This window comes from Lagenorhynchus albirostris, chromosome 17 (assembly GCF_949774975.1).
Source record: "Lagenorhynchus albirostris chromosome 17, mLagAlb1.1, whole genome shotgun sequence".
Classification (NCBI taxonomy): domain Eukaryota; kingdom Metazoa; phylum Chordata; class Mammalia; order Artiodactyla; family Delphinidae; genus Lagenorhynchus; species Lagenorhynchus albirostris.
The window spans coordinates 29,397,093-29,415,367 of NC_083111.1; the positions used below are offsets into that span (position 1 = coordinate 29,397,093).

General features: G+C 36.1%; 1 protein-coding gene across 1 annotated transcript in view; it reads left to right on the forward strand.

Moving 5' to 3' along the window:
* Nucleotides 1-1,543: 1,543 nt before the first annotated feature.
* CNBD1 (cyclic nucleotide binding domain containing 1) overlaps nt 1,544-18,275 on the forward strand; it is a 397,045-nt gene continuing 380,313 nt past the window's right edge. The window contains 1 exon segment of the mRNA XM_060127732.1: nt 1,544-1,631. Coding sequence (XP_059983715.1) covers nt 1,544-1,631 — 88 coding nt within the window.

Consider the following 18,275-nt stretch of genomic DNA (forward strand, 5'->3'; position numbering starts at 1 on the left):
ATAAAAATAAGAACTTATGAAATTGGAATCAGAAAGGAAATTGATCAGTATGAACTTAGGGCCTTAGAAAACTTTTCTTACATAATTTGATCAAAACAACTTGCCAAAAGGAAAAAAAAACATCTAATATAGCCCCATCTGTTTAAAAATCCATGAAAAATGCAAGAGTATTTTATAATTAACTTTTTAAAAGATGTCCTTGGGCTTCCCTGGTGGCGCAGTGGTTGAGAGTCCGCCTGCCGATGCAGGGGTCACGGGTTCGTGCCCTGGTCCGGGAGGATCCCACATGCTGCAGAGCAGCTGGGTCCGTGAGCCATGGCTGCTGGGGCTGTGTGTCCGGAACCTGTGCTCCGCAACGGGAGAGGCCACAGCAGTGAGAGGCCCGCGTACCGCAAAAAAAAATGTCCTTGGTTCTTTGAGTTTTAAATGTAATATTGGGAAGAGAACGGATCTGGGATAGTCTGTCAAATGAAGGCACAGGAATTCAGAAGGGGGTACAGTTGGGACGGCTAGGTGCCATTCTGAGGTGCGAGCCATACCTCGCACCTCAGAAGGTAGCTAGGTGAAGGTAGCTGGCTAGTGTAGAAAAAAATACAAGATTAAAAGCAATGATGAACCAAAAAGAATTGAGTCTACACTGAGTCCAGAGTTTATAGAACTGGGGACAAGAAAATATATTCAACTGAAAAGTTATGGTGAAGTAATTTTATTGTGCAGAGACAATTCAATAGGAACTGTTGCAAGATAAATGTGTTCCTTTTGTAATACAACTAAAGTTTTCAATTCTTGTTATTAGTGTTTTCTAGATGAAGTTGATGGATAAATAGTTATCACTATATATCATGCTCAGGAGTCAGTCACAGTCCTTTTGTGCATAACCTATTATAGTTATGACCCCAGAAAATATTTTTAAAACCCTTCTGAGATGATACACAGAAGTAAAAGATATATTAAGATTCTAAATCCTAGACATTGTAATGAGCCTTAATTATTGTGAAGCAGCAGAAAATAAGAGAAACATATATCACACCTAGCAGAATATGGTGAGTTTATTGGTGTCTGATTGTTAAAAGGTATGTTTTACTCTATGTATGTAGCCATGGAAAGCAGTATAAATATCCTGTTGCTGCTGCTACAAAAAGGGTCTCCAATATGCAATGTAGACATTTAGTAAGCTGAAAAGAGTTTCTGGACAATGGAAGATCAATGACATGAATTCTTCCTTTACCTAACCTAGGCTCATGTGTGCTATTGATTCTGCTGTATCTGCCTGTACAATATTATTTCTCTCTTCAGTCGTACTATTCACTATAGCTCACAAGGCCTCCTTCATAAGTTCCACTAGACTAGAATATCTTTCTTCCTGGTCTAGGTTTCCCTCTCAGAATGCTGTACACACGTAGAAGAACTGTGAACATGAAGATTCCGTAATACACAACCTATCAGAGAGTACCTTGAGGGTTCTGCTTTGTGATGCCTCAAGGAAAAGAGTGGTCATTTGCCTCTCAAATAGCCTCTGGTTAGCTGCCTTTGAGCCGTCAAGATGCCTATGTCTTCTCTCCCAGCAGCCATTTTATCTCAAATGATAGCTGTAAACAATGTGTCTCCTCCTCCACTTCTCAGTATTCCAAGTGAGTGGGGAAAATCTGGAGGGTCTGCCGTTGTTTTCAGTGTACTTACCCCAGAGAAGAGAAGTGGGGCAGTTGAGGGTTGTTAGACACACTGGGAGTCTTATTGACAGCATAGTGGAATGGAAAGAACATAGATGTGCAATTCCTGCTTTGTTCTCCTGAAGCCATTTCTATTCTGTAGGTCTCCAGTATTTTTACCCAGTAAAATGAGGGTTTTTATGAACTCTCAGAAGTTCAAATAACAAATACTTTTAAAGAGGAGAGAAAACAAAGTCTCAGAGAAGTCACTTGGCTTACCAATGATCAGGCCCCTTGTTTCTGACAGGTCTTCCTGTGCCTACCCAGAGTTAGTTTTACTGCCTTTCATAAGCTATTTAATACATACTTTTTACTAGGAGAATTCTTATTTAAATTTTTTAAGAAAAATAAGAGATAATTCCCATTATCCTTGTTTTGAAATTTATTCTCATTTTATTTTAATTTTGTAGTTTTTGATTTATGATAGCATAAGAATTATAAATATTTTCAAGTTTATACAATTTACAGTATTTTCTTATTTTATATAGTCAGCCTAACCCAGAATATTTTTCTCAAGACTTTTTTTCATCAAATTCATAGATCTATTATTTTGTCACTAATAATATGTAATAGTCCTAGTGATAGTTGAGATTTTAAAAATCTTTCAGATACCAGTGGTAATAATTGTGACTCTTTCAACTTCAATAAAGCATTTACCTTATTATTTTAATATTCATTGGGTAGATTTCTGGTATAGATCTGAAAAAGCTAACCCATCTATTCTTTTATCTTCCTGTGAGAGTTGAGTCTTTTATGTATACATATTTTTAAATTAATGATCATAGTCTCCAGGGAAAAAGTTGCCACAGGCAGGAGTTGATACCCTTTGAAATGGGTAATGCTATACTTATGTCTTGAACAGCATTAGACAAAGTCCTTATGTTAAATCAAATTTATTCCTACACATGTTATTTTATATGTTTTTTATTATTGTTATGAAAAATTTCTTGTATATAGCCAAAGTTATATTTCAATACAAGTTGAAATAAATATTAAATGTAATTTCGCCAAAAACCACAGTTTCTACTGTGCAGAAAAAAAGTCACCCTAAGACGATTTCTTTTTTAGCAGCCTAGAAAGTGCAGTATCTGGGAGTTAAAAGATCAAATTAATTTAGGATCAATGGGATGAGATATGTGCTACCCTCTGTAGTGTCTCCCAAGGACACTTAACTTGTGTGAAGTGATTAAAAGATGAAAAATCAGCAGCATTTAAGTCTCAGAACTGAATAGAGCATAATGGAAAGCAGTGGAGCTCCCAATTTTCCCTTTAGAGGTTCCTGCTTGATGTTCTATGTGTGACTTCTCTTTGGAGACGTGTCCTGCTTGCTCAGTAACTGTGTCTTTTTGCTAACTCTAGCAAGTCGGCAATTTCCCTTAGCGAACTCTATCATCACTGCTGAAACAATGACCTCAGGAAAGCATATGTGAGAATGCTTTCAATCCATAATACGACTGAACCTGAATTATAAAGGAGATATAAAAGGGAGTGATTCAAAATGTAATGGACATAAATAGGAAGGCTCAGTTAAGGACCTTAAGGAAAATCTAGGCATTATATACATTCTGGTTTACTTTGAATGCACTTAGCCAGGTTACATTTAGTGAGTCATGCCTATCTTCTCTATAAATTTTATATGTGAATAATGTTTATTGAAGGCTTTCTATAAGCAGTGTGTGAGCATTTTGCATGTTTTGTTGTTATTTCATTTATTTCCCGCAATGAACCTATGAGCTCTGTTGTAGGCAGAACAATGGCCCTCAATGATGTGCATGTCCTAATCCCCTGAACCTGTGAAGATGCTATGCTTCTTGGCAAGTGGAATGAAGAGGAATGGAAGATGGAATTGGGGCTGCTAAACAGCTGACCTTGAGATGGGAGAGTCTTCTGGATTATCTGCTGGTCCACTGTAATAACAAGAGTCCTTCTGGGTGGAAGGAGGAAATATTTATGAGTCAGATGCAGGATGAGAAAGGCTTGACTAGCCATTACTCGCTTTGAAGATGGAAGGGGGCCATGAGCCAAGGAATTCAGGTGGCCCCTAGAAGCTGGAAAAGACAAAGAAATGGATTCTCCCCAAGAACTTCCAGAAGGAATACAGTCCTGCTGACAGCTTGATTTTAGCTCAGTGAGACCTATTTCAGACTTCTGACTTCCAGAACTGTAAGATAATAATGTTGTGTTGTCTTTAAGCCAGTAGGTTGGTGGTAATTTTTACAGTGGCAATAGAAAACTAACACATGGTCTATTTTACAGTTAGGCATAGTGAGGCTTAAGTTTCATGCTAAAGTTCACATAGTTGTCAAGTGATAGAGACTCTTCATAGTATCATCCATGTAATGAACTTTCTCTACTTATGAAAACAACAAACCAGAGTGTCAGCAGCATGCTGGTTTCCTCCTTGTCCACTACCCTGAAATCCCTGCACAGTTTACTAGTTAAATGATGGTTGTGCATTTGTTGAATTTTGCCATTTTCACTACTTTGACACTTTAGATTTAAGGAAGAGAATGTATCCTCATCTTCAACACCCACCCCCCTTCCCCGTGCTGTCTGCTTAACTCTGAAGTTCAGACTCAAAAACACTCCAAGCAGTTAAGCTTCTTGAATCACTTACAAATATTTTCTTTGAAACTTCCAAGTCTTCTCCTTCTATAGTCTCTTTGACTTGTGTCTCTGGATTCTTCATAGCATGCTTATGCTAGGAAAGAGGTGATTGTTCTCAAAAGCAAAAGACTCATGGCACTTTTTACTCTGGATGAGAATTGTTTTAAAAACCTTACAGTTAGCAAAACCTGCAGTAGTTTTACCACCTACATGAAATAGCATCTGGTCTAGGGACATGCTTGACCCATTATTATTAGAAGTTGATTTCTTGAAGAGACAAAAGGAAGAAAGTTGTCTTAAAAATTCTTTTTAAGGAGACAGGGAGCCACATTTTAGCATTTGGCTGGAGGAAACCATTTCATACTACGATTAGGAGTGTGGTCCAGTTAGATACCTTTTTTGGGTTAATAAGCTATACCTTTATTTTATTCATGCTTATTAGGCTTCTCTTTCTAAGAAAGGACAATTTCAAAAATGTGCTTTACATTTTGCCTACTGGTTTATCTGGTAGAAAGAATTTCTGTGCTTTAACCAAAGGGTTTTTTGTTTGTTTGTTTTCCCAGTAAAAAAAGGCTTTCAAGTTCACAAGATATTTGTAGGTACATTTTGCTTCTTCCAACATGTGAGGCTGTAGAAGAAGAAGAAGGAAAAAAAAGCATTCAAGAGAAGACCAGAGACACTTGAAGGAATTTAGAAACAAGATACTACTCCTAAGTGAATGTTTTCCTTTGCTCTTTTCTTTCATGTTATGGGCATACATTTACAGAAAACCTGAAATAATGGTGTCATCATTCCTAAAACTTCACAGGCATTTCCTGTAATTTGAGAGTTTTCAGTTCTTTAGCAGCTAAAGATTAAAGGAGTTTCAAGATATATATTTATCTGGAAAGGTGAATATTGCTCCATTTTAAAGTTTTACACCATTCAGGAGTAAAAATAAGAAAAAGGGGGGGCTTGTCAGTGAAGAAGCAGACTTTGTAATGTATAAAGAAAGCAAGGCTGAAAAACAGTTGAAAGAGATGAGAATGGGTATTCCAAGAAGGAATAAAAGATAAAAAAGTGGTTGAATGTTTGTGTATGTCTCTGTGTAATCAATAATAGTCCCTATGGAAAATACCATCAGATAATTTAGGAAAGGAAATATTTGAAAATTATTTTTTCTATTTTTCAGTGTAAAAGTCACTTTTATCTTTTTTTAAATCCCAAAGGAGAAAAGATGAATATTTTATTGAAACAGCACTGTTTCTACTTTTTTTCTTACCACCGTTATAACCATCTCCGTGTGCTCGTACTTTCTGTTAGAAGATCTTGAATGGCCTTTAGAAATTGTTATGTTAACTTAAACTTGAGCTTAATCATGACTGGGGTGTTCAGGCAGGAAACCTTGAAGTAATTGCATTGCATTGCAAATCAGTTCTCTCCACTAGAGGTCACACCAGGTCACCCCTCAGTGTCAGGCTGCTGTTCTGTTCTCAGCAGTCTCTCAGAAGTACCTCCTGCATCAGTCCTCTGTTATCAATCCCTCAGCCATCTGGATCCTCTATCACCTTCCTTCAACATATATTGTGGACCAGATTTCCTTTCTGATATGACGATTAAAATATGAATTTGATCATATTAATTCTCTGCTCAAAAGATATCAGGGTCTTACTTGCCTCCAAAACTTAGATTACAATCCATTTCCCTCAGTCTGGCATTTAAACTTTTCATAATTTGGCTAAAATCTGTCTTTCATGTCCTAGACTTTACACTGCTATTGATTGAACTCTCCACTGTAGCTAAAATGTTTTGATTGACGTTCTTTAAACCCATCTGCATCACCGCTCAGGGAGACAAGAGGGCTTTCTCGGTCCAAGTAAACATTCACATGACCATATTTGGCCCCTGTGCTCAGAAGGATATAGGATAGAATCAGTCTTCCAGAGGGCAGAATCAGGTGTTTCCCTTTTGTGGAAGCAGTTCTCACAGCTGCCTAGGCAGTAGCCCACAGTCCTCTTTGCCCCCCCCAGGTGGTGGTTCAGGTTCAAGGTAATGAGAGTCACAAAGGGCAGGTGATAAATAACCTTGGCTTAAAATTCATACCTGCAGGAGCCAATTTTTATAACCATGGCCTATAAAAATTCCATAGGCATAGAACTTCTCAGTTACAAGAATCACTGTACTCAGGGAAGCCCATTTCTGTGGCTCAGGTACTTGCAGATCATCACTAGTTTGTTCTAGTCCAGGTACAACTCATCAATCAGGCATCATTGTTATCATAAGCAACGTTCCCTAGCAATCTGGTTAACACCCTCTATCTGGCCTCTCGTAAATAGAGCTGGAGAGTTCTCATGCTGAGGGGAAAGTTACTCCTTGAGTTACACCATTATACTCTTCACCATACTCTCCTGCCTTAGCTCATGTTTCCTCTGGGGTTCCCGTCTATCTTGCTCTATTTGTTCCTATCATTCCAATTCTTCAAAGTTCTGCTCAATGACTTTAATCTCCACAAAGACTCTCCTGTCCTCTCCAGCAGGGATCTCCAACCCCAGGGCTGTGGACTGGTACCGGTCCTGGGCCTGTTAGGAACTGGGACACACAGCAGGATGTGAGCAGTGGTGAGCAAGTGAGGGGAGCTTCATCTGCCGCTCCCCATTGCTCGCATTAACACCTGAACCATCTGACCCCCGCAACCCTGCCACCCTGGTCAGTGGAAAACTTGTCTACCACGAAACTGGTCCCTGGTGCCAAAAAAGGTTGGAGACCACTGCCCTCCAGTATGAAGTAATCTCTTCCATATCTCTGAACTCCCTTAGCAATTTCTCTACACCCTTTCTATCCTTAACACCTTTAACTTCACTTAGAAACCTCATATACTTGTGCCTTAGGGCTATGATTCTAATTAGATGAATATCTAGAAATAAGTGGTTATCCCTCACATTTGTTTCTCCAATGCCTAGCATACAAGTGTTTAGTAAATTGACAGAAAAATGAACAAGTCTCACAATTTATGGGAGTTTTGGTGAATAGTTCTCTTTTACAAATTATTACATAAATAGCATATGCCTCAGGCACAAGAAAATATTAAAATTTGAGTGAGTCTTCCTCCCAACTCATACTCCTGATCTTATCCTCAGAAGTAACTATCATAAAAATATTTTTCTTGAAATTTTCCATGCATATTCATGTTTATATATGTATATATATTTATTTTAGTGGTTACATTATATTTCATTGCTTGAGTACACCAAAATGCTACTAATGGATGTTTAAATTATTGTGTCTCATCTTCAAGTCCACCTTTTATATTCTGCGTCATGAGGTTGGGGCTGGGACTCTGCAAACCAGTTTTTCCCAGGAAGCCAGGGGGCTTCCTATTAAGCTCTGTCAATAGCAGGTATTAGAGGGGGATTGAAAGGCAGGAGGAAAGTTAAGGAAAGTGTTCATTCTTTTGATTGCCGTTTCTGGTTTGCTTCTTGTGAGTGTCTCTCCAGTAATGTGTCATTTTCACCCAAGCCATGGCTGTTTGTTCCAGCAGCAGCAGTTTATTCCATTTGCAGTTTTACCAATATTCTCAGAAATAGCCCCATTGCACCCCCTCAAAAATTCAGTGCCAGCTACTACGTCCTGTCCTCAGAGGGATGTGTCTCAGCTTTGTAGGGACATTTCTCCAAAGCTTCTAAGTTTTGGTAATTAAACCTCTTTCCTTTTCTTCATCGGCTGAAATAGGGGTGGTAGATGCTTTCTGCATGATATTTGGTGTTCCCTTTTTTTTTCTTTTCAGTTTTCTAACAACTAACAGTTCTTTGTATCAATTTTTTTCCATTAAAAATACTGATATGGTTTCTGTTTCTTGGCTACTGGATCCTAACTAATATGGTGGGAATTGGTTTCTAGCAAGTTTTGCTGTTTAAATCAAATAAACGTTCTGTATGTATCTTTTTAAGTTGGTAAGCAAGTGTTTCAACAGAACTCCAAGGACAAAGAATGTGTGCATTTTAATTTGATAACTACTGACAAATTGTCTTCCACAGAGTTTGTACTAATTTCTAGTTCTACCATCAGTGTATACGAACTTCTATTTTACAACATTTATGCTAATATCATGTACTATAAGACACACGTTTTGCCAATAAATGAATTGCAAACAGTTTTAATTGATCTTTAAGTTCACTTTTCTTAAAGAGTGAGGTTTAGAATCTTTTCATATATTTATGGCCATTTGTATCTATGTGAACAGCCTGTTTATGTCCCTTGACTATTCACTATTTCTTTTTTCTTTTTTTTCTTTTTTTGCGGTAAGTGAACCTCTCACTGTTGTGGCCTCTCGCGTTGCGGAGCATAGGCTCCGGACGCGCAGGCTCAGCGGCCATGGCTCACAGGCCCAGCCGCTCTGCGGCATGTGGGATCTTCCCGGACCGGGGCACAAACCCGTCTCCCCTGCATAGGCAGGTGGACTCTCAACCACTGCACCACCAGGGAAGCCCTATTTTTTCTTTTATTTAAAAAAAAAAAAAACTCTTTGTTTATAAAAGAAATTAGCCTTTTGGCATGGCATATACTTTACAAATATTCTTCTCAGTTTGCATTTTTGTTTTGTCTTTATGATTTTTGTGTCCTACAAAGGTTTTAGAATGTTTGTGTAGTTTTTGTCCTCTGTTATTGATTCTTGCTTAGAATGCCATTTTTCCATGCCAAGATTTAAACATAATTCCTCCATGCTTTCTCTTAGTATTTATGTAATTTTACTTTTCAGTATTAAGCCTATTAAATATTTGGTGCATCTGGAATTTATTTTGAATACATTTACTTTAGAATAGTGATGTAAGGCTACAACATAATATTTTTGCAAGTGACCAACCAACTGTTCTAACACCATTTGTTGAGTAATTCTTTTTTCCTGCTAATTTGAAATACCAGTTTTTATTAAATACTAAATTTTTGTATGCATTCTGGATCTATTTCTGGAATATATTATTTACTTTTTCCACTAATCTCTTGTCTATATATGCATTCATGTTAAACTGTTATAATTTTGAAGCATTATATTTCAATATCTGGTAAGATTAACCTTTACTGATTACTCTTTTTTAAAAGATTTTTCTGGCTATTCTCCCATTTTTATTTTTCTGTGTGAACTTTATAACTATTTGGGCTTCTTCAGCAAGTAAACATTTTGGTATTTTAATTGGAAAATGTGTAAAATTTAAATTAACTTATGAAGGGCTTCCCTGGTGGCGCAGTGGTTGAGAGTCTGCCCGCCGATGCAGGAGACACGGGTTCGTGCCCCGGTCCGGGAAGATCCCACATGCCGCAGAGCGGCTGGGCCTGTGAGCCATGGCCGCTGAGCCTGCGCGTCCGCAGCCTGTGCTCCGCAATGGGAGAGGCCACAACAGTGAGAGGCCCGCGTACCGCAGAACAAAAACAAAAACAAACAAACAAAAATTAACTTATGAAGAATTGACATCCTTGTGATATTGAGTCTTCCTACTCAGGAACTGGTATCTTTATTCAACCGTTCTACTTCCAAGTTATGCAAGTGTCCTTTTTATGACACTCAGGAAAATTTATTCCTGGGCATTTTACATTTTTTCCTTACTATTATGAAGATATTTTTCTCATTATATTTTCTAACTATAAAAGTCATCATATGAGAGAGCTATTGAATTTTTAAAAATAAAGAATTTGAAACCACAATTTTACAGAAATGTTGTAAATTCAATAAAAAGAAATATATTTTTCCAGAGCCATTTGACACTCCATCATCCTTAAATATTTTGGTATGCATTTCTTAAAAACAAGGACATTCTCTTATTACATAATCACAATACATTCATCAAAATCAGGAATTTAACACATATAAATTACTGTAATCTAATCCTTAGACTCCGTTTAAATGTAGCCAATTGTTCTGATAATGTTCTTAAGTAAAAGGATCCAATTCAAAATCTCATGTTGCATTTCATAGTCTTATCTCTTCAATCTCCTTTAGTCTGGAACAGTTTTTAAGTTTTCCTTGACTTTCATGACCTTGATGCTGGGAGTTACAAACTATTATTTAGAAGAATATGCTTCAGTTTGGTTTGTCTGATATTTCCTTATGATTAGTTTCAAGTTAGAAATCTTTGGCAGGAATGTCATAGAAGTGATTCTGTGTTCTCCTTCCATCTTACCAGGTGGCACATAATTTCACTTTAATCAGTTGACTAAGGTGGTACCCAGAGAGCTTCTCTGCTGTAAATTTGCTTTTCCCCCTTTTGTAATTAATAAGTATTTTGTGAAAAGGTATTTTGAAAATATATAAATACCCCTTTTCTCATGAAATATTTAATCAATCAATGTAAAATTATGATTTCCTAGTTTATTCAAAGGGTTTTAATTAATTACTATCATTATATATTTTGATGCCCAAATTGTTTAATTGTTCAGTCTGGCCACTGGGAGTGACTTCAAGGTGGTTTAAGCATTTCCTTGCTTTCTGGAGCAGTAAGATTTTTCATGCTCATCTTGTACTTTTCCCTACTTGATCCTGACGACCAGCTCTTTTCCCAGAGATCCCTAGTTTATTTTAATGCAGAATTAGATTTAAAAATCAAGCTCTGGGTGCTATGTGTGCTCATTGATGTTAGAGTGTCACTGCCCCCAGGCCCTCTCAGTGGACAGATCTAAGGAATAAAAATGTACATTTATGTTGTTTGCATATCAATTTATATCTATGAAAACCATGAGCTTACACCAATTCGTTCAAGTCCAATGCAACACTACAGTCATTTTGGCTTTCTGTGTTTGTAACTCTCTTCTCTCAAGTAAGAAACCTTGCTCCTATTAACCTAAATACATTTGATCAGTTCCACTGTGTGTAGCCAATCTTTCATACTACTGCCACCCCATCCCCACTAAGGGTCCTACACTCAACACTGGCATATCCTGTCCCCCTCCCACCTTTGCTCTCCTTACCCCTCTTGGCCTCTGATATTCTGCACAAGCCCACCCCACATGTGGATGCCCACCACATCCTGGTCTTGTCCACTGGGAAACCCTACCATTCTCCCCAAACCTACAGCTGGCATTTATGCCTACCTTCCTCTACTATCCTCAATGCTTTTGCAACTCATTTCTTCAGGGAAACGGGCAAGCTATTGAATATTTGGTTACTTCCATTATCAACCACTTCAGTCAATACCTTAATGGATTTTCAGTCTATGCAATTCTGTTTTCTACTTATATAATTACAATATTATCAATTATTTTTGTTTCTCTCTTTTTCTTTCTGTTTTTTTTTAACAGGCAGGCATACCTTGTTTTATTACACATTGTAGGTATTGCATTTTTTACAAAATAAAAGTTTGTGGCAGGCTTGTGTCAAGTAAGTCTATTGGCACCATTTTCCCAACAGCATTTGATCAGTTCCCATCTCTGTGTCACATTTTAGTAATTCTCACAGTATTTCAAACCTTTTAATTATTACTATTGTATTTGTTATGGTGATCTGTGATCAGCGATCTTTTTTTGTCTCTTTTTTTCTAATTTTTATAACGTGTGTGTTTCTTTTATCAAGTTGTGTTGCTTGGGGCTTCCCTGGTGGCGCAGTGGTTGAGAGTCCGCCTGCCGATGCAGGGGACATGGGTTTGTACCCCGGTCCGGGAAGATCCCACATGCCGCGGAGCGGCTAGGCCCGTGAGCCATGGCTGCTGGGCCTGCGCGTCCGGAGCCTGTGCCCCTCAACGGGAGAGGCCATAACAGTGAGAAGCCTGCGTACCACACACAAAAAAAAAAAAAAAAAAAAAATTGTGTTGCTTGGTACTTCCAGACATGTGTAGCACTAGTGGTATTTGTAAGCTCTTCCTGAATTTATGCTATTGCTTCTAGTGTTTCAACATTAAACATGATGCTGTCTTTTGTTTTGATATATTCATCAAATTAAGAAACTTTTTTTCTACTTAAATTATTTAAAAACAATATTGAATTTTACTGAATACTTCTGTATCTGGAGATTATGATTTTTAAAATGTTGACTTGTGGTAAGTTATATGGTTATACTTTGTAGTTGAAATTTCTTGGAATTACTAGGATAAATCTTACTTTTTCGTGTGGTATTACTGTGTTAATATGTTTCTGGGCACTATAAAATTATAATATTTATTTTTATTTATGCACGAGATCAGTCTCTGGTTTTCTTTTACCCACTGTCGTCACATTTGGGTATCATTGTTTTACTTGCTTCATCAAAAAAATTTGGAAGCTTTTCTTCTCTGTGTTCTGAAACATTTAACTAGCATTAGAATTATTTCTCCTATAAGGATTTGATGGAATTCACCCGTGATAACACCTTGGTTACGTACATTTGTGTGTGTGTGTATTTTTGTGTGTGGGGTGTGTGTGTGTGTTTGTGTGTGGGGTGTGTGTGTGTGAGAGAGAAAGAGAGAGAAACTACTGCGAGATTATTTTCCACTTTTTTCAAGACAATTTATTTATTTAGGTTTTCCCTCCCTTCTAGGGTCAATTTAGGTAATATGCATTTTCCTGAAAAGTCATTCATTTTTAATCAGAATTTTAATTAGTTTGGCACATAGTTGTGAAAAATACTTTGATTACCTATATAATGATATTTATCATTAATTACTTCCCAGTTGTATTTCTGACATTGAGTACTTATGATATTTTTTCTTGTTTAGATAAGCCAGTAGTTTTTTTCCCTTCAGAGAACCAGCTCTTGAATTTGTTTATTCTTCTACAGTTTTTCTTGTTTTATAAGTTCATTAATTTCTACTTTTCCATTTTCTCTCTTTTATTTCTCTTATTTATTTTAATTTTCTTTTCCTAACTTCTTGCATTGAATGCTTCATTCTTTCTCCTTTCTTGTAATATAAATATTTTGGGGAATGTAATTTCCCCAGAGAAAGACTAATTATATTCCATTGGTTCATGAAAGCAGTCACTGTTTTTACTTTCTTGATATTTTATAATTTCAGTTTTGATATACTGTTTGATTTAAGAATAGATTTGATATATGATTAATATATCTCACTAATTATGTAGAATATTTATATACTCAGTCATTCATTTTCTACTTAATTTTTGGGTAAAAAGGAAGGGAAGATACTGTGGAAGTTATTTTGTCTCCTGAGGTCTTTTTTTTCCCATTTGCTCTTTTTTTTTAACAATTTTTAAAATTGAAGTACAGTTAATTTACAACTGCTGAGATTTTTCATTTATAAATTTTAAGGCCATATAATTTGGAACACAAAAATATTTAATAGTAAGGCTCCATACCTAAACCTTTCTTGATTTAACAACTTTAGACAATGGATATTCACAATCTAGTATGAAATGAGAAAACTTTGTCTCTGCACATCTTAATTTGATTATTAATGTCTAATCTGAATAGTAAAATCTAAGTCTGGCTAATTTCATTCATACCTTCACATATTATTATTCAACATACATTATTTTAAAATATTCTTTAAACTGTAGCTATTAATTATTTGCTGTGTGAGGGAATCTATACAAATATATTTTATACTTCCAATTCTCTGTTGAAACTTCCAATTTGTTACTCATTATTATTTACACTATTGTCACTAGAATCTATGAAGAATTTATTGTTTGTGTTAAGGTTTACAGAATTTACCTACTGTTTATTAGTATAGTCCATATTACTTAAGCCTTAGTTGTATTGTTATCAAAGTGTATTTTTCAGAGAGCTCATGGTACTTTATATTCTCTGAGGTCTTATATTTATTTGTTACCTTTATATTTATTGGAGAATAAAACTCATGAGTCACATTTTTTTTCCCCCTGAGATTATCTTACTATTTGCCAGGACTGTTCTGTGGAGAAGACTAAGGCCAAATTGAGTTTTCACTCTTATAGGAGACTTCCTCTTTTGCCTGGGTGCTAAAATAATAGTTTATCTTGGAAAAAGTGACATTTAGCTACGAATCTAGTACATCTAAAATATCTAGTCTCCTTGTAAATCATGTACTATGATTTCTCTTTCCCTTTCTGGGTCATGATATTATATTTAGTTCTTCAGACTCAGGTCTTTATATGAGAAAAGTGTTCTTGTGTAATATGTTTGAGCATATTTTGTCCTGTGCCATTATTACTATTTTCTTATTCAGGAACAATTTTCACATGTAGTGTCGCCTTTCTATCTTCATTTATCACTTTCTCCTGTTCTTTTCTCTATTTATTTATGTTTACCTCAATGTTCTGTGACTATATTTTCTTACATCTCTATTGTCATTTTTGTTATGTCTAATGTGGGTTTTGTCATAATTATTTTTCTCTTCTTTCCTGAATATAACCTGTTCATTTGTAATTTATTTCTATTTAATGCCTTATAGATCTTTGTTTTTCTTTCATCATGTGTATGTGTGTGTGGCCTTTCTTCTCATTTCCTGCCATACTACATCTTCTGATGTGTATTATTTGATTTTTGTTTGATAAGTTAATTGTTTTTCATGCTTTCCTTAAGAGTATGCTATGCCTAGGTGCCAGGATTATTGAACAGTGGTTATTTTTTGAAAGCAGTTTACTTGCTAGAAAAATAAATAGTGGTGGGGAATGAGCTGGGATAACAGACAGATAGAATTTTCTTATATGTTAACTTTGAATACTTTCTCATCAACTTTGTTCTGTACTCTTCCCTAAATCATATGTCTCTAATTAGTAGTTCATATTCCAAAGGTTTCTTGGTAGTGATTTCTCTATTTCTCTTTAATGACTGAGATCAGCTGCTTCTGCATTGATTGCCACCTAATATTTGTCCTCTGTTTTATCACCGCAACAACCTGACTCTTAAAAAACTATGAGTATAGGTAGGATCCTTTTGCAGCCCTACATTCCATATATATCATGGGCTTGGGGTTCCTTTTAGTGTGCCCAGTCTCAAGAACTTCCCATTCCAGGTAAGAGTTCATTGGTTTACCCCTCAGGGCTAAGGGAACCTACCTTTCCCTGGAGAACTCTGCTTATTTCCTCACACAAGAGAAGTATGCATATGAATGCCTCTTTTAAAATTTATTGAAATCACATCATTTGGCTGATATTCTTTAGAGTTTGTAGTAAGGAAATATTTTTAATCCTCAGTTTTAATGAAGATCAAAGTTTTTTCTTCTTTTTACACTTCGTTACTTAGTGAGCTTTGCCATGGTGTATAATGTCAAAAATGACATTCATATGATCTTCAATCTCATATAGAAAGGTGATAAAATGATTAAAGTATTGCCTGCAAGGGGCAGAGGGTGTTTTGTTTGTTTGCTGTTCATTTATTTTTTATGAGTTTTTGGTGAATATTCTTTAAACACAACTTTATATTCCTCATATAGTCCTGCCTTCATTACTTTTCATTGATTTATTTTCCTTGCATACAACTCATCCTTGCCTGACATATTAGAGCCATGTTCTTATTATTTATTCATTATAATTTAACAAATAATATTTATTTAAATTGAAGCACAGTTATAAGTTCTAGTGTTTCATATATAAATAGGGAATGAATCCTACCCTTAGGGGATAGTGTTAAATAGAAAAAAAAATAGGTATAAATGAAAAAGTCATAAAGAAAGATAATGCTTGCTTAAGGGAAACTATTTTCAGGTTTAGCACAGCTACTTTTTTCTAGGGAAGAGAAGTTTAAATGTCACAGATGGGTTAACTTTTGAGGTGGATCTAAATGAATGGATAAGTTGAGAAAGAACCAAAGATAATATCATATTGAAGGACAAGGTATGGGACTTCCCTGGCAGTCCAGTGGTTAAGATTTCACCTTCCAAGGCAGGGGATGTGGATTCGATCCCTAGTCAGGGAGCTAAGATCCCACTTGCCTTGTGGCCAATAAACCAAAACATAATACAGAAGCAATATTGTAATAAAATCAATAAAGACTTTAAAAATGGTCCACATCAAAAAAAAAATCTTAAAAAAAAAAGGACAAGGTATGTTCATGGAGCAGACAGAAAATGTGTTGTTGAGAGATGGGGGAGAGGCAAGGGAGATGAACATGGTGGTGGTATTTAATGAGGTTCCACTTGGGTATGATTATAAAAGGCATTGTATTCCATATAAAGTTATGTAATCTCTATTGGAATTTTGGAAAGTACTGTGATAGTAGTGTGAAGGATGAGTTGGAAAGGAAGAGGTTCGAGTCAGGGAGACTAGACAGGAGGTAATGGCAGTAGTACAGATGAGACTCAACGAGGGTCTAAAACAAGGTTCTGACGTGTTGCATGCATGTGAATAGCACTTCTTCACAGTGTGCACACAGTATGGCCCTCTTCAGTGGCCCTGCCATTAGGATTGGAGAGGATATGTTTGAAAGATACTTAGGATACATTTCAAAAGAGGCAGAATTGATGGCTTTCATAACACCTTGGTCCTGAAGGGGAAAGAATAGAATAGGATCCCAAGGTTGGTGATAGAATTGTGAAAGTGATAGGGATTTTCTTAACCCAGGTGGAGAATTCAGGAGGAGGATCAGGATTTTGAGGGAAAGAAGTATGAGAGGAATTTTAAGTGAAGATTTTGTTATCATGAGTCTGATTTTCCTGGATGACATTCATGTGAATATTAGTGGAGTGAAAGTTAGAGTTCTGGGCTGGAGAGTTTGATTTGAGGATCTGAAGTGTATGTGTGATAGCTGGAGATGTGGGTGTTGATAAGGTCATGCAAGAAGTGGGTCTAAACTGAGAAGAGAAGACAGGGATACTGAGAATGGATTGGTGGGCAACACTGATGCTCAAGCAAAGAAGATAGGAGTTGGTAGAGCAGTCTAATAAGGAAAAAGCAAGCGAGGAGAGAATGCTGTCACAGAAGCCTCATAGGTAGAAACTTCACCAGTGTCAAATGTCACTGACAGAGGTTAGTAGAATGGTGACTGGAAAGAGGTTATTGGACTAAAAACTACAAGATTTCCTATGATTTTTAATAAAACAAATTTTAATGAATAATGAATGTGAAAGATAAATTTTAGTAAGTGGAGAAGCGAATTTGAGTTGAGGAAATAAACATGAATGTAGATGACTGCATTCATCAAGATATAAAGGGAAGCTATTTCAATAATTTGTTGTATATCATTCCCCTCTATTTTCACTTTTCAGTTAATATATGTCTATTTTAACATCTTAACCACTCAGACAAGGGGCAGGGACAACATAAGCCCACTTGCATAATTGTCCCTGTTGGTGTGTCAGCTTTTATTCATAGAAGTCCATGATTGGGCACTATTCCTTTGCCTCTTGATGGTCTATTTAATTGAGATTTTTCAGGTGCCTTATGTTTATTGAATGTTACTTGAAGGAGAATTAACTTTGAGATTTTAGAAAACAACAAATTATTATTTGAAGGGAAAAGAATAAACACACTATTAACCACTAACATAGGTATGTTTAATTCTCTATTATTACACAAGTTTAGACTTATTTAAAAACATAGAACTAGATCAATTATCTAAGTATATAGGGGGAATTAATTACACTTATAGTCTCTGATGGATATTTTCTTTTTACTCCTATCCAACTCCTTGTTCTGTACTTTAGTCTTATGCTAGAATTCACCTCCTGCATATAAGAACTGCTATTCTTACTAAAAGTTCGTTGATAATGTTTCTGTTGCTATTGCTGTTGAACTGTTTCTTTGCACTCTGAATACTGTATTAAGCAAAGTTCTACCTATCACTGGATTAGTCATTAGAGTGTGTGCTATAACTACTTTGAAGAGGTCTGTTTTCTAGCCTACCATACTCTGAAATTTCCACATTTTCTCTTTGTTGTTGTCACATTTTCTCTTTGGCTCTGTTGTCCATTTCTTTTACCTTGCCCTATAAGCCACTCAGATGAATTTAGTCTCATAGCAAATAGTGGTTATTCATTTACAATATTGTTAAGTCTTCACTTAGTCTACTGCTTCCTCTTAGATTTTGCAAGGGATATTTATCTACTCTTAAGAGGGAAAGCTTGTTGGAGAAAAATAGTTTAG